Genomic DNA, 21,832 nt, shown 5'->3' on the forward strand with positions numbered 1-21,832 from the left:
AATTAAAGCTGACAGTCTGCACTTCACCCTCATTGTCATCATATCCTTTCAAGCTCAAAGTGCTAGAGTACAGAACCAAAATAACAAAAAAAAGGTCACTGTCCAATGAATTATGGTGCTCACTGTAAATAACTAAAATATAGTCATTGCATCAGTATTCAGCTCCCTGAGTCAATACATGTTAGAAACACCTTTGGCATCGATTACAGCTGTGAGCCTTCTTGGGTAAGTCTATAAGAGCTTTACACACCTGGGTTGTGCAATATTTGCCCATTTATTATTTTCAAAATTCTTCAAGCTCTGTGATGTCATGTTGGGGATCATGGCTAGACAGCAATTTTCATGTCTTGCCATAGATTTTCAAGCAGATTTAAGTCAAAACTGTAAATTGGCCACTCATGAACATTCACTGTCTTCTTGATAAGCAACTCCAGTGTAGGTTATTGTCCTGCTGAAATGTAGATTACTCTCTTCGTCTCTGGTGTAAAGCAGAATGAACCGGACTTTGTAGTTGAATTTGTGCTTGAAATGCAATACTTGACTGAGGGACCTTACAGATGTTGCATTGTATGGGGGACAGAGGAAGGGTTAATCATTTTAAAAAATCATGTCAACCCCTATTATTTCACACGGAGTGAGTCCATTATTATGTGATTTGTTATGCCAAATTTTACTCCTGAACTAATTTAGGCTTGCCTAAATAAAGTAGCTGAATACTTACGCAACGACTATATTTTAGTTATGAATCTATTTATTTACCCCCCAAAAAAAAAGAAAAACATTTGTAAAAGAATATCTTCCACTTTGACATTACAGAATATTTATTTGTAACACAATCAAATGTGAGGAAATCCAAGGGGTCTGAATACTTTTGCAATGCAATGTATATCCAACGTCAGTTTGTTATATTGATCGACAACTTGATGTCATAAAATGTACACAAAGCAGGCAAGTGGAATTATGTTAATGTGGTAACATTACGTTGCTCCCTCCCAGGTGACATCACAATAAGACAGACACAGAGCCATACTTTAAAGGCATTGCTACTTTTTAGACAATTTCACAAATATTGACTCAACTCTGCATAAAAATACCTGTAAGGTCACAGGAAAATAACCTGGATTTTACTGTTTCCTGTCTGTTGTGGACTGCCTGGCCTGCTAGAATAGTACATGTTTTCGACAGAACAGAACAACTTATTTTCAGTTAAATTCCCAAAACAGAGGAGGGCCGGGCCTCTACAGGCTTTACTGTACTGTACCTTGAGGTACTTGACCAGTTTCTGGATCTGCCAGTACTCTGAGGGCAGGTCTGTGTTGCTCTCCGTCCGGCGCTCTGGCTGCTCCTCATCCTCCTCACTCTCTGATGAACTCTCACTGAAGTCATCGTCCTTACTGAGGAGCAGGACCCAGCAGGAGATAAGAATCAACATGTATTGTTATAACAGTTCATATTCATACACAAGAAGAGTTTCAATGTCGGTATGTGATAACAAAATATGAATGTTAATGTCCAGGATTTACTTTTGTAATTTAAAATAACTGCAAGGTTATTCTATACAACAAGCAAAAATCACCATCTAGACCTAGTGTGTGTAATAACTATACAAGTACATACTGGATGGTCTTCAGAAATAGATGGGAGGGGTTGAGAGTATCGGAAGGACAGGAGTAAAAACAAACAGGAGATAACTATTGTAAAAAACATTGTTTCCATAAATGTATATAGTATGTATAAGCTGTAAGTAGAAGCCTAAGTGTTGTTGTTCATTTGTTTACTGCAATTAGGGGAGCGGTGATAGGGTTAGTGGAAAATAATAAAGGAAAATACATATTTTTAAAAGATGTGTATATATGTATATGTATTTGATATGGATGTATGTGTACTTATATGTGTATGTATATATGTATAATGAACAAAAATATAAACGCAACATTTAAAGTGTTGGTCCCATGTTAAATGAGCTGAAATAGAATATGTTCCATACGCACAAAAAGCTTATTTCTCTCAAATTTTGTGCACAAATTTGTTTTCCTCCCTGTTAGTGAGCATTTCTCCTTTGCCAAGATAATTGATCCACTTGACAGGTGTGGCATATCAGGAAGCGGATTAAACAGCATGGTCATTACACAGGTGCACCTTGTGCTGGGGAAAATAAAAGGCCACTCTAAAATGTGCGGTTGTGTCACACAACACAATGCCACAGATGTCTCAAGTTTTGAGGTAGCGTGCAATTGGCATGCTGACTGCAGGAATGTGCACCAGAGCTGTTGCCAGAGAATGGAATGTTCATTTCTCTACCATAAGACGCCTCCAACGTCATTTTAGAGAATTTGTCAGTACGTCCAACCGGCCTCACAACCGCAGACCACGTGTAACCACGCCAGCCCAGGACCTCCACTTCCGGCTTCTTCAACTGCGGGATCATCTAAGACTAGCCACCCGGACAGCTGATGAAACTGAGGAGTATTTCTGTCTGTAATAAAGCCCTTTTGTGGGGAAAAACTCATTCTGATTGGCTGGGCCTGGCTCTCCAGTGGGTATGCCCTCCCATGGCTGTGCCCCTTCCCAGTCATGTAAAATCCTTATATGAACAGTAACTCAGTAAAATCGTTGAATGTTGCATTTATATTTTTGTTCAGTATACTGTATATATACATATATATTTACATACACTACCGTTCAAAAGTTTGGGGTCACTTAGAAATGTCCTTGTTTTCGAAAGAAAAGCAATTTTATTTTGTCCATGAAAATAACATCAAATTGATCAGAAATACAGTGTAGACATTGTTTAATGGAATATCTACAACCATCAATCCTGTGTTCCAATGGCACGTTGTGTTTTCTAATCCAGGCACTTGTCATCTCCCGTCTGGATTACTGCAACTCGCTGTTGGCTGGGCTCCCTGCCTATGCCATTAAACCCCTACAACTCATCCAGAATGCTGCAGCCCGTCTGGTGTTCAACCTTCCCAAGTTCTCTCACGTCACCCCGCTCCTCCGCACACTACACTGGCTTCCAGTTGAAGCTCGCATCTATACAAGACCATGGTGCTTGCCTACGGAGCTGTGAGGGGAACGGCACCTCCGTACCTTCAGGCTCTGATCAGTCCCTACACCCAAACGAGGGCATTGCGTTCATCCACCTCTGGCCTGCTGGCTCCACTACCTCTGCTGAAGCACAGTTCCCGCTCAGCCCAGTCAAAACTGTTCGCTGCTCTGGCACCCCAATGCTGGAAAAAGCTCCCTCACGACGCCAGGACAGCGGAGTCACTCACCACCTTCTGGAGACATTTGAAACCCCACCTCTTTAAGGAACACCTGGGATAGGATAAAGTAATCCTTCTAACCCCCCCCTTACCCCACCCAAAAAAAAAAAATTATAATAATAATTGTAAAGTGGTTATCCCACTGGCTATAAGGTGAATGCACCAATTTGTAAGTCGCTCTGGATAAGAGCGTCTGCTAAATGACGTAAATGTAAATGTAAATGTTTATCATTTTAAAAGGCTAATTGATCATTAGAAAACCCTTTTGCAATTATGTTAGCACAACTGAAAACTGTTGTGCTGATTAAAGAAGCAATAAAACTGTTGAGTATCTAGTTGAGTATCTGGAGCATCAGCAATTGTGGGTTCGATTACTGGCTCAAAATGGCCAGAAACAAAGAACTTTCTTCTGAAACTCGTCAGTCTATTCTTGTTCTGAGAAATGAAGGCTATTTCATGCGAGAAATTGCCAAGAAACTGAAGATCTCATACAACGCTGTGTACTACTCCCTTCACAGAACAGCGCAAACTGGCTCTAACCAGAATAGAAAGAGGAGTGGGAGGCCCCGGTGCACAACTGAGCAAGAGGACAAATACATTAGTGTCTAGTTTGAGAAACAGACGCCTCACAGGTCCTCAACTGGCAGCTTCATTAAATAGTACCCGAAAACACCAGTCTCAACGTCAACAGTGAAGAGGCGACTCCGGGATGTTGACCTTCTAGGCAGAGTTGCAATAAAAAAGCCATATCTCAGAATGGCCAATAAAAATAAAAGATTAAGATTGGCAAAAGAACACAGACACTGGACAGAGGAAGATTGGAAAAAAGTGTTATGGACAGGTGAATCAAAGTTTGAGATGTTCAGATCACAAAGAAGAACATTTGTGAGATACAGACCAAATGAAAAGATGCTGGAGGAGTGCTTGATGCCATCTGTCAAGCATGGTGGAGGCAATGTGATGGTCTGGGGGTGCTTTGGTGGTGGTAAAGTGGGAGATTTGTACAGGGTAAAAGGATTCTTGAAGAAGGAAGGCTATCACTCCATTTTGCAACGCCATGCCATACCCTGTGGACGGCACTTGATTGGAGCCAATTTCCTCCTACAAAAGGACAATGACCCAAAGCACAGCTCCAAACTATGCAAGAACTTTTAGGGAAGAAGCAGTCAGCTGGTATTCTGTCTATAATGGAGTGGCCAGAACAGTCACCGGATCTCAACCCTATTGAGCTGTTGTGGGAGCAGCTTGACCGTATGGTACGTAAGAAGTGCCCATCGAGCCAATCCAACTTGAGGGAGGTTCTTCAGGAAGCATGGGGTGAAATCTCTTCAGATTACCTCAACAAATTGACAACTAGAATGCCAAAGGTCTGCAAGGCTGTAATTGCTGCAAATGGAGGATTCTTTGACGAAAGCAAAGTTTGAAGGACACAATTATTATTTCAATTAAAAATCATTATTTCTAACCTTGTCAATGACTACATTTCCTATTCATTTTGCTATATTTCTTATTCAAACTCATTTCATGTATGTTTTCATGGAAAACAAGGACATTTCTAAGTGCCCCAAACTTTTGAATGGTAGTGTATATACAGTATCAGTCAAAAGTTTGGACACACCTACTCATTCCAGGGTTTGTCTTTATTTTTACTATTTTCTACATTGTAGAATAATAGTGAAGACATCAAAACTATGAAATAACACATATGGAATCATGTAGTAACCAAAAAAGTGTTAAACAAATCAAAATATATTTTATATTTGAGATTATTCAAATAGCCACCCTTTGCCTTGATGACAACTTTGCACACTCTTTGCATTCTCTCAACCAGGTTCACCTGGAATGCTTTTCCAACAGTCTTGAAGGAGTTCCCACATATGCTGAGCACTTGTTGGCTGCTTTTCCTTCACTCTGCCGTCTGACTCATCCCAAACCATCTCAATTGGGTTGAGGTCGGGGGATTTACAATAGCTTATACAGCCTGGAGGTGTGTTGGGTCATTGTCCTGTTGAAAAACAAATGATAGTCCCACTAAGCCCAAACCAGATGGGATGGCGTATCGCTGCAGAAGGCTGTGGTAGCCATGCTGGTTAAGTGTGCCTTGAATTCTAAATAAATCACAGACAGTGGTCCTCTGTAGCTCAGCTGGTAGAGCACGGCGCTTGTAACGCTAAGGTAGTGGGTTCGATCCCCGGGACCACCCATACACAAAAAAAAATATGTGTATGCACGCATGACTAAGTCGCTTTGGATAAAAGCGTCTGCTAAATGGCATATTATTATTATATTATAAAGCACCCCCACACCATAACACCTCCTACCCCATGCTTTACGGTGGGAACTACACATGCGGAGATCATCCGTTCACCCACAAAGACACGGCGGTTGGAACCAAAGGACACATTTCCACCGGTCTAATGTCCATTGCTCGTGTTTCTTGGCCCAAGCAGGTCTCTTCTTATTATTGGTGTGCTTTAGTAGTGTTTATTTGCAGCAATTCGACCATGAAGGCCTGATTCACACAGTCCCCTCTGAACGGTTGATGTTGAGATGTGTCTGTGACTTGAACTCTGTGAAGCATTTATTTGGGCTGCAATTTCTGAGGCTGGTAACTCTAATGAACTTATCCTCTGCAGCAGAGGTAACTCTGGGTCTTCCATTCCTGTGGCGGTCCTCATGAGAGCCAGTTTCATCATAGCGCTTGATGCACTTGAAGAAACGTTCAACTTCTTGAAATGTTCCATATTGACTGACCTTCATGTCTTAAAGTAATGATGGACTGTCATTTCTCTTTGCTTATTTGAGCTGTTCTTGCCATAATATGGACTTGGTCTTTTACCAAATAGGGCTATCTTCTGTATACCCCCCCTACCTTGTCACAACACAACTGATTGGCTCAAACGCATTAAGAAGGAAAGAAATTCCACAAATTAACTTTTAAGAAGGCACACCTGTTAATTGAAATGCATTCCAGGTGATTACCTCATGAAGCTGGTTGAGAGAATGCCAAGAGTGTGCAAAGCTGTCATTAAGGCAAAGGGTGGCTATTTGAAGAATCTGAAATATAAAATATATTTTGATTTGTTTAACACTTTTGTGGTGACTACATGATTCCATATGTGTTATTTCATAGTTCTGATGTCTTCACTATTATTCTACAATGTAGAATATAGTAAAAATAAAGAAAAACCCTGGAATGAGTAGGTGTGTCCAAACTTTTGACTGGTCATATATATATATACTATATATATATATATATATATATATATATATATATATATAGATACATATATATATATAGATACATATATATATATATATATGATACATATATATATATATATAGATACATATATATATATATTGTGACACTCTGGCTCCACGGACCTTGATATTTGAGCCAGGGTTGTTTAGTTTCATTGTTTGGGTGTATTTCTATGTTGGGGATTTCTGGTTGTGCATTTTCTATGTTTGGTTAATTGTTCTTGATTAGTCGTATGACTCCCAATCGGAGGTAACGAGTGTCAGCTGTCGGCTCGTTATCTCTGATTGGGAGCCATATTTATACTGTGTGAGTTCACTTTGTGTTGTGGGTTATTGTTTCTTTGTTGCTGTTAGTAGTATTCAGTATAGAACTTCACGGATCGTCATTTGTTGTTTTCTTCGTGGTTGCTTTAAGTTAATAAAGTCATCATGTTCACTTGCAACGCTGCGCATTGGTCTCCTCCTTCAGACGATCGTGACAGAATAACCCACCAAAAAAGGACCAAGCAGCGCGTCCAGGAGCAAGGGGTCTGGACACAGGAGTTATGGATGCCTCCTAAGGACTTTTGGACATGGGAGGAGATTCGGGCTGGAAAGGGTCCTTGGGCACAACCGGAGGAACATCATCGCCCTCGTGAAGAGCTGGAGGCAGCTGCAGCCGAGAGGAGGTGGTCTGAGGAGGAATATCACCGCCCTCGTGAAGAGCTGGGAGGCAGCTGCAGCCGAGAGGAGGTGGTATGAAGAGGAAGCGCGGAGTCGAGGCTGGGAAGCCCGTGGTTACTCCCAAAAATTTTTTGGGGGGCACATGGCTTGGGCGCCTGGGCAGCAGGAGGCTGCCACAGGGAGAAAAGGAGAGAAGGCTATCGGATTACGGGAGCCATTGGCGAGTAGAGGGAGGGAAGTTGTTGTGGCACGGCATGAGAGACTGAAGTGTGTTCCCAGTCTGGTCCGGTCCGTTCTTGATCCCCAGTTAAGGCCAGTGGTGGGTGTTCCCGGTACGGTCCGGCCTGTTCCTACTCCACGCACCAGGTCCACGATGTGCGTCGCCAGCCGGCCTGAACTGGCCGTCTGCCCAACGGCGCCTGAACTGCCCGTCTGCCCAACGCCGTCTGAACTGCCCGTCTGCCCAACGCCCGTCTGAACTGTCCGTCTGCCCAACGCCCGTCTGAACTGCCCGTCTGTACTGAGCCTTCAGCCAGCCATGAGCAGCCAGATCCGTCAGCCAGCCATGAGCAGCCAGATCCGTCAGCCAGCCACGAGCAACCAGATCCGTCAGCCAGCCATGAGCAGCCAGACCCGTCAGCCAGCCATGAGCAGCCAGACCCGTCAGCCAGCCATGAGCAGCCAGATCCGTCCAGCCAGCCACGAGCAGCCAGATCCGTCAGCCAGCCATGAGCAACCAGATCCGTCAGCCAGCCATGAGCAGCCAGACCGTCAGCCAGCCGCGAGCAGCCAGACCCGTCAGCCAGCCATGAGCAGCCAGATCCGTCAGCCAGCCATGAGCAGCCAGATCCGTCAGCCAGCCATGAGCAGCCAGATCCGTCAGCCAGCCATGAGCAGCCAGATCCGTCAGCCCGCCAGGATCCGCCAGAGCCGTCCAGCCAGGATCCGCCAGAGCCGTCCAGCCAGGATCCGCCAGAGCCGTCCAGCCAGGATCCGCCAGAGCCGTCCAGCCAGGATCCGCCAGAGCCGTCCCAGCCAGGATCCGCCAGCGCCGTCCAGCCTGGATCCGCCAGAGCCGTCCCGCCAGGATCCGCCAGAGCCGTCCCGCCAGGATCCGCCAGAGCCGTCCCGCCAGGATCCGCCAGAGCCAGCCAGCCAGGATCCGCCATCTAGTCAGGTACTGCCCCTTAGTCCGGTACTGCCCCGTAGTCCGGTGCCGCCCTTAATCCAGTGGGGTTTAGTTGGGGGGGGTGGTCATGAGGAAGGGAATACGGAAGCGGATAGTGACTAAGGTGGGGTGGGGACCACGACCTGGGCCAGAGCCGCCACCAGGGACAGACGCCCACCCAGACCCTCCCCGAGACTGTATGCTGAGTGCGCCCGGAGGTCGCACCTTTAGGGGGTAATGTGACACTCTGGCTCCACGGACCTTGATATTTGAGCCAGGGTTGTTTAGTTTCATTGTTTGGGTGTATTTCTATGTTGGGGATTTCTGGTTGTGCATTTTCTATGTTTGGTTAATTGTTCTTGATTAGTCGTATGACTCCCAATCGGAGGTAACGAGTGTCAGCTGTCGGCTCGTTATCTCTGATTGGGAGCCATATTTATACTGTGTGAGTTCACTTTGTGTTGTGGGTTATTGTTTCTTTGTTGCTGTTAGTAGTATTCAGTATAGAACTTCACGGATCGTCATTTGTTGTTTTCTTCGTGGTTGCTTTAAGTTAATAAAGTCATCATGTTCACTCGTAACGCTGCGCATTGGTCTCCTCCTTCAGACGATCGTGACATATATATAGATACATATATATATATATATAGATACATATATATATATATATATATATATATATATATATATATATATATATATTTGTGTGTGTGTGTGTGTATGTATGTATGTATGTATGTTAATACTGTATATATTTACAAAAAAATATATGGGGGATTGGAAATGATGCAGACAATTATATTGATGGAAGCTACAATCCATCTGCAATATTAAAGCGGATCTAACACCAAAAATAAAAACATAAAATAAAAAAACGTACATACACAGGAAGGATTTAAATAACAGTAATGATACACATAACAAAATGTGGTTTTTCCATTTGTGATTTAAAATAACGGCAAGGTTATTCTATACAACAAGCACCATTAAAATTCCAAACCTAAATGGAAGTGTCAGGTTTGAACTTCCTCTAGATCTAAGCAGCAGCAACCAGGCATAAAGTGAGAGAGAGGGACGGAAGTAATGGGGGAACTGGAGTATTCATCATCATACTACACAGAGCAGGCCTCTCTCTCTACTGTAGCCTTCCTTCCATACACGCAAACAGAAATGCAGATGGCTTTTAAAGTCAGCTGGGCCACTCAAATAAGTGTATCATTAAAACGACATACCGCGGAGCAATGAAATTTGGTACACGTTCAAATGGGTCCACGGGGAGACAGTTCCCATGTACACAGATAGCATTTCAAGGGAAGGCCATTATCAGAGGAAACCAGCCGATATGACCGTTTCCCAGGCAGCATTGCAGAGCCATGATAAACACTGAACCAAGCCTTAATTAAGCAGTGAAGCACTGTCCCTGTGTGCTATCACTACTGTCCATGACTAACATTAGTAGGCTCCCAAAGGGAAAGGGGATACCTAGTCAGTTGCTCAACTGAATGCATTTAACCCAACCTCTGAATCAGAGAGGTGCGAGGGGCTGCCTTAATCAATGTCCAGGGGATCAGTTGTTGTTGGGGGTTAATTGCCTTGCTCAAGGGCAGAACGGCAGATTTTTCGACCTTGCCAGCTCGGGGATTCAAACCAGCGACCTTTCGGTTACTGGCCCAACGCTCTTAACCGCTAGGCTACCTGCCTAGGTCCCCTTCTATACGTGTACCAAGTTTCACTGGTGCAAGGCGGAGAAAAGCTATCGTCAGAACAGTGGCTAGAGTCGACCCAGTAACTTTACTAGAGGCCCTGTATATACTGGCAGTCACAATTATGGGGACAGCTGGAAACCTCGCTGCCAGGCGCCAGAGGAAAGGCAGGGAAGGTGTACATCAGACCCATACATTAGCTTATATAAGAATACTTATAATCCACAGAAAATATCATCATGGGTCAAAAGAGTTTTGCCAATCTTTTCTGCTGCTTTCTCTGCTGTACTGTGGAAGCTTACTTTATGGAGTGCAGAAAGAGAAATCCCCATCAGGTGGCTTACGTTTTATTAGACGACTGCCGACCAGGTAAGGACACAGAGAAATCGGCTTTCTTCTGCATCTTCTCCTGCGTCTCAGCAAACTTTTCACTCGCTGCATTCTTTTTGGATTTCTTGTCATCTGCTTCCCTAAAAAAATGAAATAAAATAAGAGGCAGACATCATTACCCATTTTTCTATTTTTAAATAGTTATTTATCATAACATATCATCATCTAAGGCATTGAGGGAGAGAAGAGGGATGCAGGGATTTTAGGCTTTTTTAGCCGTTTTAGACACTTTTATCTGGAGCCAGTTGCCTCTTAGAAATGGGGACACTTATCACAAGGTGCAGCTGCAAATACTCAAACCCCTGCTAGATTTATTTATCAATCAAAGAACATATGTGATAGATCATTTCTGTGAATTTATCCTCCCGCGCCCACGTTTTCTGTCTGTAATTGAGCAGAGGGGTTCCACACAGTGAACACATCCATTAACTGGGATCGTCCATATAATCAGGAATCTTTGTGCTTGCCCTAAAATTTATAAGCCATATAAAACCATCTCTTTATAATGTGTGACTGCTGGCATGTGGAGAAGACACACTAAGACACATGCAGCCAGCGGAGTGCGCGACTCCAGCATCACCCCCTTCTTACTTAAAAGCTCATCTATTGGAGCAGAAAGTTCCCGCCACGCATATTACGTGCTTTGCAATATTTCAAGGACATTGTATATAAGAGTGGAATTATCACATACTCGTAGGGAGATGCGAGACCGAGGTTCTTCCATTTTAAAGATGGTTCTAATTTCTTTTTCCCGCCTGGCTTGTTTTGCACAAGCTGTTGTCTCGCCTTCTCATGCACATTCTTTTCCTGATGCTCGTAAGACCTCTGGGGTTGGCCTTGTTCCTCTGCATCAACCAATTCCACATGTTGGATCTTTTGTGTTGGAGGTTCTTTTTGAACGGCAAAATCCTGTTGAGGGGAAAAAAGACATGAGGAAAAAGGACCTCTCTCAATTTGCACCAAAATGCTAGCAGTGAAATATACAATAAATGTTGGTCATAAAATTCTATGGACTTGGGTCGTTAAAAAAGTTCTTCCTCTGAATGATTGTTCTTTTAACAAAGTCTTCGGTCCTTTTGATTCTTTCAAGTTATAAAGTATATTTTCCATTCTACATCTGATATAATGCCTCTTTCTTCAGTTATTTGAGAGACATCACACACTGGTGTCTGAAAGGGTGTCGTTTAGTTCTTCTCAGCCCAAGAAGAACCATATAAAAACTAATCAGGGTTTTAAGTCTGTATCAGCGACTGTTCATATTAAAACAGAACTTTCTCAACATTCCCGCAGCAGAATAACAATTCAGCCTTTATTATTGAGCGAAGGGAATAAAATAACACATTCCCAGTGCTTTACAACACAGAAGAGGTCCCCTTTTATTAATTGGCTGAACAATATCAAAAGTTTATTGTTTCTTTACATTCCTCAAGCTAAAACCTTGCAGTTTGGCATGGAGAAAGTAGAGCCTTTGTGTCACTGTTATTCAAAGATGATTTTTTAAGTTTTTGAAGGTCCTTTTACCCAACTTTACAACCTAACATAAGAATGCCAACAAGACACACATGAATGGATTGCAGACAGGGAAAGTTTTATAATCACAGACACCTGCTAGGCAGAAAATAGTTACGCCTCAGACTGCCATTGCTCTCAATGAGCTCATTTTTTATTTGTGATTTTCAGAAGTAAAAGGAAAAATAATTAACATGGAATACTATGGCTGTGTTCGTATGTTCGGGCCAAGCACGCTCGGTCACTTTTCAAAGACTTGTTTGTCATAGAACCCAGAGTGACCTGCAGCTACTGCAGGCCAATTCAGTCCACCGTGGCTGCATTTCAGGTGTCCAACCTTACCTCTTTTTATGATACCTGAAATGGACAAACTCCATATGCTAAGACAGAAGGAAACATTCCAAAGTCTATGGCACACTACAGCAGTGCACACAGCACAGGGACGGCTCTGTCAGAGCAGTCAGAGGGCCAACAAACAAGTGCACAGACACTTTAAGCAGGTCAGACGCCTGCCTGCCTACAACTCTCCTCACACTTCTCAGTCGGACTCGGCAACATTTTTGTATTTTTTATACTACAGCTGACTTCCAAATCATTAGAACAATTATTCTTTCTCCACTCGTGCTTTGTTCCAAGCCCTCACTGAGAAACCTGAAACTCCAAATATTTACACATGTTATGGACTTCTATCTATAATGACTTGCTCCACACAGTGATGGAAAATCAGAAGAGGTGCAACAAATGTGCAGCTGTCAGTGGAGGAGCTCTACGAGACTCCTTGTGGAGAGTGAACTTGATAGCAGGGATAGATTGATTTCAGGATTTTTGAATAACAATTCTGAGGGTGCTTTTTTAAATTTAATTTCTGTCCAGTTTCTAATCACATTGTAATTTTCAGAACGAGTCAGTCCAACACTCAACCAAGGAATGGAGTAGCACTATGCAGTATGTTTCCCTGGTGCTGCACTCTTCTCCTCTGGCTGCCTCTTGCTTATTTGATTGATAACGTCTGATCTAATAAAACTGTGAAAAATAATCTGCTTCCTCGACGCTGGAAACGAGTAGATCATGTTCAGAGAAAGGTGTTGTTATATTTGGCTATCAACCTGCCAGGCTTCATGTTGACTTGGATCACAACCACTTTGGGCTCTTGGCGATCCAATCAGAGAGCAGGTCCCGGCCGGAGTGGTTTCAGATATAATTATTTTGTCCTCAAGATTGAGTGCAATTACTTTATTACTGTATGTCTGAACAGGTTACAGTACTGCACTGCAGTGCGTGCTGCACCATATCAATTATATTGACAGCATTCTTTGTCCTCCAAACACGACGAGTTGAGTTTTTACCAAAAAGTTATATTTTGGTTTCATCTGACCATATGACATTCTCCCAATTCTCTTCTGGATCATCCAAATGCACTCTAGCAAACTTCAGACGGGCCTGGACATGTACTGGCTTAAGCAGGGGGACACGTCTTGCACTGCAGGATTTGAGTCCCTGGCGGCGTAGTGTGTTATTGATGGTAGGCTTTGTTACTTTGGTCCCAAGCTGCTTACCTATTGCAGATTCAGTCTTCCCAGCCTGGTGCAGGTCTACAATTTAGTTTCTGGTGTCCTTTGACAGCTCTTTGTTCTTGGCCATAGTGGAGTTTGGAGTGTGACTGTTTGAGGTTGTGGACAGGTGTCTTTTATACTGATAACAAGTTCAAACAGGTGCCATTAATACAGGTAACGAGTGGAGGACAGAGGAGCCTCTTAAAGAAGAAGTTACAGGTCTGTGAGAGCCAGAAATCTTGCTTGTTTGTAGGTGACCAAATACTTATTTTCCACCATAATTTGCAAATAAATGGTAAAAACTAAACTCGTCGTGTTTGGAGGACAAAGAATGCTGAGTTGCATCCAAAGAACACCATACCTACTGTGAAGCATGGGGGTGGAAACATCATGCTTTGGGGCTGTTTTTCTGCAAAGGGACCAGGACGACTGATCCGTGTAAAGGAAAGAATGAATGGGGCTATGTATCGTCAGATTTTGAGTGAAAACCTCCTTCCATCAGCAAGGGCATTGAAGATGAAACGTGGCTGGGTCTTTCAGCATGACAATGATCCCAAACACACCGCCCGGGCAACGAAGGAGTGGCTTCGTAAGAAGCATTTCAAGGTCCTGGAGTGGCCTAGCCAGTCTCCAGATCTCAACCCCATAGAAAATCTTTGGAGGGGAGTTGAAAGTCCGTGTTGCCCAGCGACAGCCCCAAAAACATCACTGCTCTAGAGGAGATCTGCATGGAGGAATGGGCCAAAATACCAGCAACAGTGTGTGAAAACCTTGTGAAGACTTACAGAAAACGTTTGACCTGTGTCATTGCCAACAAAGGGTATATAACAAAGTATTGAGAAACTTTTGTTATTGACCAAATACTTATTTTCCACCATAATTTGCAAATAAATTCATTAAAAATCCTACAATGTGATTTTCTGGATTTTTTTTCCTAATTTTGTCTGTCATAGTTGACGTGTACCTATGATGAAAATTACAGGCCTCTCTCATCTTTTTAAGTGGGAGAACTTGCACAATTGGTGGCTGACTAAATACTTTTTTCCCCCACTGTATAAGAGGTGTGCTTAAGTATTGCAGAGAGGAAATCGTTTGGTGGGGTGTAAAAAGGCCAGAAAGACATGGCCTGATTTGAGTGCAGAACACTCCCTTATATCACCTCACCATCACAATGCTATGTTTTGGACATAACTGTAGCAACTTCAAAGGGCAAAAGAAGTAGGCAGAGAAAACCTGACTTGATTTGTATCTCAGCTACCTCATTTACAGTAGTGTTTTACGGCCTACTGTCCAACATCCTCAGACCGACAGGTTCAGCCTCATGGCATCACTCCTCACAGACACAGGACTCATAAAACATTAAAGCCTGGATGGCCCTTTTACACAGCACAGCACAGCTGCCTGGCACTGCTCATTGGGATTTATACTGCTCACTTACCCTAACCTGTCTCTCTGTGCCAGTAAGTCACACTGACTGGCCAAGCACAATTCAATTGAAAGTAATGATGAGGCGGCTCTTTTTCATTGATAATATCGTTATTTAAAAATGGGGAGAACAATGGTTGTTATAGGCCACTGCAGTAACATAATGTAAATGGTAAATGTCTCCGTAACGTCCATGGATGATCAAATCAAATCAAATTGTATGTCACATGCGCCGAATACAACAGGTGTAGACCTTACAGTGAAATGCTTACTTACAAGCCCATAACCAACAATGCCGTTTTAAGAAAGAATACCGAAAGAAAAATCACACAAAAAAATACAATATAAAATAATACGAAATAAAAGTAACAAATAATTAAAGAGCAGCAGTAAAAATAACAATAGCGAGGCTATATACAGGGGATACCGGTACCGAGTCAATGTGCTGGGGCACCGGTTAGTCGAGGTAATTGAGGTAATATGTACATAATATGTACATTGAGGTAATACGACTCCTGAGTGGCGCAGTGGTCTAAGGCACTGCATCGCAGTGCTAACTGTGCCACTAGAGATCCTGGTTCAAATCCAGGCTCTGTCGCAGCCGGCCGCGACTGGGAGACTCATGGGCGGCGCACAATTGGCCCAGCGTCGTCTAGGGTAGGGGAGGGAATGGCCGGCAGGGATGTAGCTCAGTTGATAGAGCATGGCGTTTGCAACGCCAGGGTTGTGGGTTCGATTCCCACGGGGGGCCAGTATAAAAAAATAAAAATAAAAAATGTAATCACTAACTGTAAGTCGCTCTGGATAAGAGCGTCTGCTAAATGACTAAAATGTAAATGTAAATGTACATGTAGGTAGAGTTATTAAAGTGACGGTGGGGGGGGGGGGCTGTTATGGCAGATTGTCCTTTGTCTTAAGCTATTGTCCAAAAAGCAAGCACTGACTTACCAGTTCCTGAAATTGTGGGGAAAAGACAAAATATATTCTTGTCTGCCCGGCTTTACATTTGCAAACTACAATATATTATTGTGATAACATCCCACTGGTTGAATTGTCAAGTTAAGTGAATTCAATGTGAAATCAACAAAACATTTCACCATGTCACTGGATTTAGGTTAAAAATTGGGTGAAAAAAAGACAATTCTCTTACGTTGATGACTTTTTTCAAATCCAATCAGTTTTCCACATTGATTCAATGTCCTCACATTGAAATGTTTTGTTGAAGTGACGTGGAAACAACGTTGATTCAACCAGTTTTTGCCCAGTGGGCTCATAATTTACTTTAAAGAGCAAGATTTGCAGAAAGGGGTAAAAGGAAATCAGTCTTAATTACATTTCCGTTTCAATAGCTCAAGGACAGAAGTATAGTGAATATCAGCAAGAGCAACACTGATCATAGTCTTTGCTAACAGAAATGAACGATTTAAAGTGGAAAAATACTATTATTCGTTTAGCTACACTACTTTGTTGTAACTACTCATAAGACAGTCCAAATAGACATGAGGAAACTAATAAATATTAGCAAAAACAAAAATTACTCAATATACTTGTTATATAAATTATATGAAACATTTAGTGTCATTTCCTAGAGCATAAATACCATGTACAAAGTTTATCCGTAAATATTTGGCTCCTGTAACTGTATAGCAACATTTTCCAACAATACATTACTGAGTCACTCGTGACAAAATATATAGCCAAATATTCAGATGATAAACACATTTTTCCCACCACAGCTTGAAGTCATTATTGGGGTGATTTGTTAATTCATCAAATCACTTAAGCAGGAAACAGCACTACTGAATGAATCACTGGCATTTCAGGGCAACACATGACTCTGTCTGTGTGAGTAACTGGACAGTTATTTGCATTCTTTTCAACTGGGGTGATTTGGAAAGTAAGGTAGTGCTGCAACAGCTTCAGAGAGTTCTCACTGTGCACTGTGACGACCAGACAAGCACACCAAGGAGGACGAGTGCAGACACTGATTCACAATCCTTAACGCACTCTACATTTTACATTTACATTTTAGTCATTTAGCAGACGCTCTTATCCAGAGCAACTTACAGGAGCAATTAGGGTTAAGTGCCTTGCTCAAGGGCACATCGACAGATTGTTCACCTAGTCGGCTCTGGGATTAGAACCAGCGACCTTTCGGTTACTGGCACAACGCTCTTAACCACTAAGCTACCTGCCACCTCTACTATGCATTACATTATGTAATCTATGATCAGTCGAATGCATACGGCTTCATAGGGTTATCGACAGAGCAAATATTACTCAGAGAAAACAGCAACCTGCTTCACATGAAAACCTACCTGTTTATTTATGTTCTCTGCAAAATGGGGAGACTTGCTTTTCAGAAGTGTTACCAGGTCTTTGTAGACATCACTTGTTCTGTCATAGGCATTTTCCTCACCCTCCTGCCTTATGCCCTGTGAAGACAAAGATGCATTTTGATGTATCAAATCAATACTACAGTATTACCATGAAACTATTCACTGTTACTGGCAGAGACCCCTATAGACTAACTATTGGCTCAGTTGGATATTTGTCAGAACAACTGAGGTTAGAGAGGGCCAAGGTATCAAAATGCAGCTTCACAGGCTAGAATTCAAAACCAGTCTGCACTAGTAACCACTACACACATTATGTTAAACTCTGTAATCTTTTAGATTTCATTTTTGTAAATATACCATCAATGTCATACATGTTGGAACACGGGTTTCAGTGTCCTGAACTGAACCATTTCCAGGTGAGGAAACAGGGAGACAGGAAATGTACTAACTTGGGCAGTCAGGCAGTGAAGGAGAGTGAAAGACGCTGAGGCATGTAAAATGTTTTCTAATGATTAATTGCACACACGTTAAGGTCAATGGGGTGGTTGTAAATGTTTAACAACACAGGGCAAACTTGGAATTCCACCATACAGTTAACATTACTTCAATACATAAATCGCTAAACTTTTCAGTGACACTTACCTAATGTTTTGGAAACTTGACGGACTATCATTAACAGAGACATTCTAGATCTTAAAAAAGTATATTAAGATTAATTTTAACTTGCCGTGCTTGTTCATAACAATTGGCAAACATACTGTGCTAAAATATCTTGATTATTAATTCATCGATGCCTAAAGCATTTATGACAAAACACATCCTGTAGACTAAAAATAATATCTAATGCGGAGTATGGACTACTGTTGACTGAAATTCAGTTTATGGAAACGAAAATATAAAATAGAGAGAGTTTCTTGTTGCAGGATTTCTATTTGACAGTTTTTTTGACATAATCCACAACTCATTTTGTTCTCAGTCTACTGGAAACTGGTGTTGATTCAGTGACACTAATCTATCTCTAGCTATCTTACCCCGTTGAGAAAGACTCCAGCTGTGCTGCAGGTGATGTGCAGGGGCTCAGTGTCACATGGCTGTATCACCAGGTAGCAGATCTCACCATGCACCTGCCTCCAAGGAGGAGTTCGACAGCCATTGGTGAACTCATAATCTGCAGAAAAATAAGAAAAGCATACCAGAGCATGTCAGTTCAGTGTACAATGTACGTTAAATCAATACGATTTCACCATACAGTAGTAATGTTTCTATAGGGAATTAGGCCACATTGTGATTCTTCCCTTAAGGTACAGTACGTATCGAGGATTAGAGGGAAAATAAAGTTCCAATAGGGGTTCAAAGAGTGCAGCATCACAGGAGAAATCATCGCTGTTCCCTGAGCTACCAGCGAGGATGACGGATCAACTCCACCTCAGAGAGAGCAGTACAGGACTGCATCCCAAATGGCACCCTATTCCATATTTAGTGCACTACTTTTGACGAGGGCCCATAGGGCTCAGGTCAAAATTAGTGCACTATACAGGGAACAGGGTGCCATTTGGCACGCACTACAGGTCTGAAGACAGCAGACCAGGTTATTTAGAGCTCGCTGTGATTTCACTCCCTGTTAATCATCCTCTGAAAACAGCTAGGCCGCAGAGCATCGTGACACACACACACACACACATTTTAATGTGCCCAGTATGACAGGTTGGAGACTATTTGCATAGAAGGTTTCAATTTTCCTCTGCGTAAGGGGACACATTTTTCAAAAGACTGCATTTATCACTGTGGTGTGTAGGGGGTGGTGCGTTTTCCACTGAACGGTTAATTGTTATGTCATTGCAAATGTGCCGCTCCGACTGAGGCAAGTGAAAATATTCATTGTCTCAGTAAATCTGACATGTATAATGACTTCCATGTTTTTCAGGGTTGAACACAGATATTTTGTATATCCCAGTATTACCCTCTAATAGCAAAAAAAAAAAAAAAAAAAAAAGATAAATGGGAAAGATAACTCAAACCTGATGTGTATTGAACAGACTTCAACACCCTTTTCTCCCCTTCACTGCAGAAGTTTTTCAACAGCTCGACATCATTCTTCACTGCGGCAGGACTGAGCCTAACCTCCCTGTACAAAAAAAAAACAACAAAAACAAATACAGACGATTCATCTTGGCCTCATTTGTGGTTCTTCTGTCTGGTAAGAAACGTTTTTTTAATCAGTCAAACCCATATGTTTGGACTTGTCTGAAGTGGGAGTGGGAGTCAGTGTGTGTATTAAGATAGATAGATTTGTTATTGATAGATAGAGATTGCAGACAGAGTGAGCAGGAGGAAAGGCACCCACTGGGAGATCTGCTTGAGGGAGTTGCTGAGGAGCTGAGTGTCCAGCTGCTGCAGTAGGATGATCAGATTCACTTTGATCTCAGCCTCCTTGGCCTGGTCCCCCTCCTTTACCTTCCCCAGGAGACGCAGCACAGAGCTGTCCTCCCCCTCCACTGTGGCTAAGCTAGGCCCCAGCATCTTCGCCACAGGGTCTCTGTTGGCTACAAATTACAGTAAAAATACATTTTATTTTGTACCTTTATTTTGCCAGATTGTCCCATTGAGGTCAAATGATGTAGGCCTATTTTAAGAGAGTCCAGGCCTAGGGTCATATAGACATACAGTAGATTAATGTTTTATTTTCTCAAACTAACATAGCTATTAGCAAGTACCACATTATGGCTTTGGGGGGTACAGTAAATATGACTGAAGAATTGCAAACATAATCTGATGCCAGTTTCTAATTGGATGAAAGTAGACGATAACAAGGAAGACAAACAAATGATGCCTGTAGCTTATGGGAAGTATGCAGCCTTGACTATTTAGGATGCAAATGGGATTCAGATCTCATTCTGTGGTTGACATGGTTTACCTTCCAGGCAAGCTCGGACCTCATTGAGCCTCTTATCCTCTGCCAGCTGTACTATTTTGGAGAGCTGACTGAAGCTGTGCACAGAAATGCTCGGAGGGGTGAGCTGCAACATAGGACGCCCATCCTTGTCTGTTTCCTGCGACTTTACAGAGGGGCCACTGAAAAGTAGAGAAACACACGTACACTACCAGTCAAAAGTTTGGACACACCTACTCATTCAAGGGTTTTTCTTTATTTTGACTATTTGTTACATTGTAGAATAATAGCGAAGACATCAAAACTACGAAATAACACATTTGGAATCATGTATTGTATTAACCAAAAAAGTGTTAAACAAATCAAAATATATTTTATATTTCAGATTCTTCAAATAGCCACCCTTTGCCTTAATGACAGCTTTGCACACTCTTGGCATTCTCTCAACCAGCTTCATGAGGTAGTCACCTGGAATGCATTTCAATTAATAGGTGTGCCTTCTTAAAAGTTAATTTGTGGAATTGATTTCCTTCTTAATGCGCTTGAGCCAATCAGTTGTGTTGTAACAAGGTGGGGGGGGGTATACAGAAGATAGCCCTTTTTGGTAAAAGACCAAGTCCATATTATGGCAAGAACAGCTCAAATAAGCAGTCCATCAATACTTTAAGACATGAAGGTCAGTCAATACGGAACATTCCAAGAACTTTGAAAGTTTCTTCAAGCGCAGTCGCAAAAAACATCAAGCGCTATGATGAAACTGGCTCTCATGAGGACCGCCACAGGAATGGAAGACCCAGAGTTGCCTCTGCTGCAGAAGATAAGTTCATTAGAGTTACCAGCCTCGGAAATTGCAGCCCAAATAAATGCTTCACAGAGTTCAAGTCACAGACACATCTCAACATCAACTTTCAGAGGGGACTGTGTGAATTAGGCCTTCATGGTCGAATTGCTGCAAAGAAACCACTACTAAAGAACACCAATAAGAAGAAGAGACCTGCTTGGGCCAAGGAATACAAGCAATGGACATTAGACCGGTGGAAATTTGTCCTTTGGTCTGGAGTCCAAATTGGAGAATTTTGGTTCCAACCGCCGTGTCTTTGTGAGACGCGGTGTGGGTGAAAAGATGAGCTCTGCATGTGTAGTTCCCAACGTAAAGCATGGAGGAGGAGGTGTTATGGTGTGGGGGTGCTTTGCTGGTGACACTGTCTGTGATTTACTTAGAATTCAAGGCACACTTAACCAGCATGGCTACCACAGCATTCTGCAGCGATACGCCATCCCATCTGGTTTGGGCTTAGTGGGACTATCATTTGTTTTCAACAGGACAATGACCCAACACACCTCCAGGCTGTGTAAGGGCTATTTGACCAAGAAGGAGAGTGATGGAGTGCTGCATCAGATGACCTGGCCTCCACAATCACCCGACCAAAACCCAATTGGGATGGTTTGGGATGAGTCGGACCGCAGAGTGAAGGAAAAGCAGCCAACAAGTGCTCAGCATATGTGGGAACTCCTTCAAGACTGTTGGAAAAGCTTTCCAGGTGAAGCTGGTTGAGAGAATGCAAAGAGTGTGCAAAGATGTCATCAAGGCAAAGGGTGGCTTTTTGAATAATCTCAAATATAAAATATATTTTGATTTGTTTAACACCTTTTTGGTTA

General features: G+C 42.6%; 1 protein-coding gene across 1 annotated transcript in view; it reads right to left on the reverse strand.

Annotated features, from left to right (window-relative positions):
- LOC121549948 (outer dynein arm-docking complex subunit 2) overlaps positions 1-21,832 on the reverse strand; it is a 98,731-nt gene that overhangs the window by 70,081 nt on the left and 6,818 nt on the right. Inside the window, exons 3-10 of the mRNA XM_041861950.2 lie at positions 20,198-20,355; positions 19,628-19,826; positions 19,302-19,408; positions 18,315-18,451; positions 17,263-17,379; positions 11,149-11,366; positions 10,412-10,537; positions 1,262-1,394 (exon numbers count right to left, since the gene is read on the reverse strand). Coding sequence (XP_041717884.1) covers positions 1,262-1,394; positions 10,412-10,537; positions 11,149-11,366; positions 17,263-17,379; positions 18,315-18,451; positions 19,302-19,408; positions 19,628-19,826; positions 20,198-20,355 — 1,195 coding nt within the window. The remainder of the gene's footprint in view (positions 1-1,261; positions 1,395-10,411; positions 10,538-11,148; positions 11,367-17,262; positions 17,380-18,314; positions 18,452-19,301; positions 19,409-19,627; positions 19,827-20,197; positions 20,356-21,832) is intronic.

This window comes from Coregonus clupeaformis, chromosome 34, assembly GCF_020615455.1.
Source record: "Coregonus clupeaformis isolate EN_2021a chromosome 34, ASM2061545v1, whole genome shotgun sequence".
NCBI lineage: Eukaryota > Metazoa > Chordata > Actinopteri > Salmoniformes > Salmonidae > Coregonus > Coregonus clupeaformis.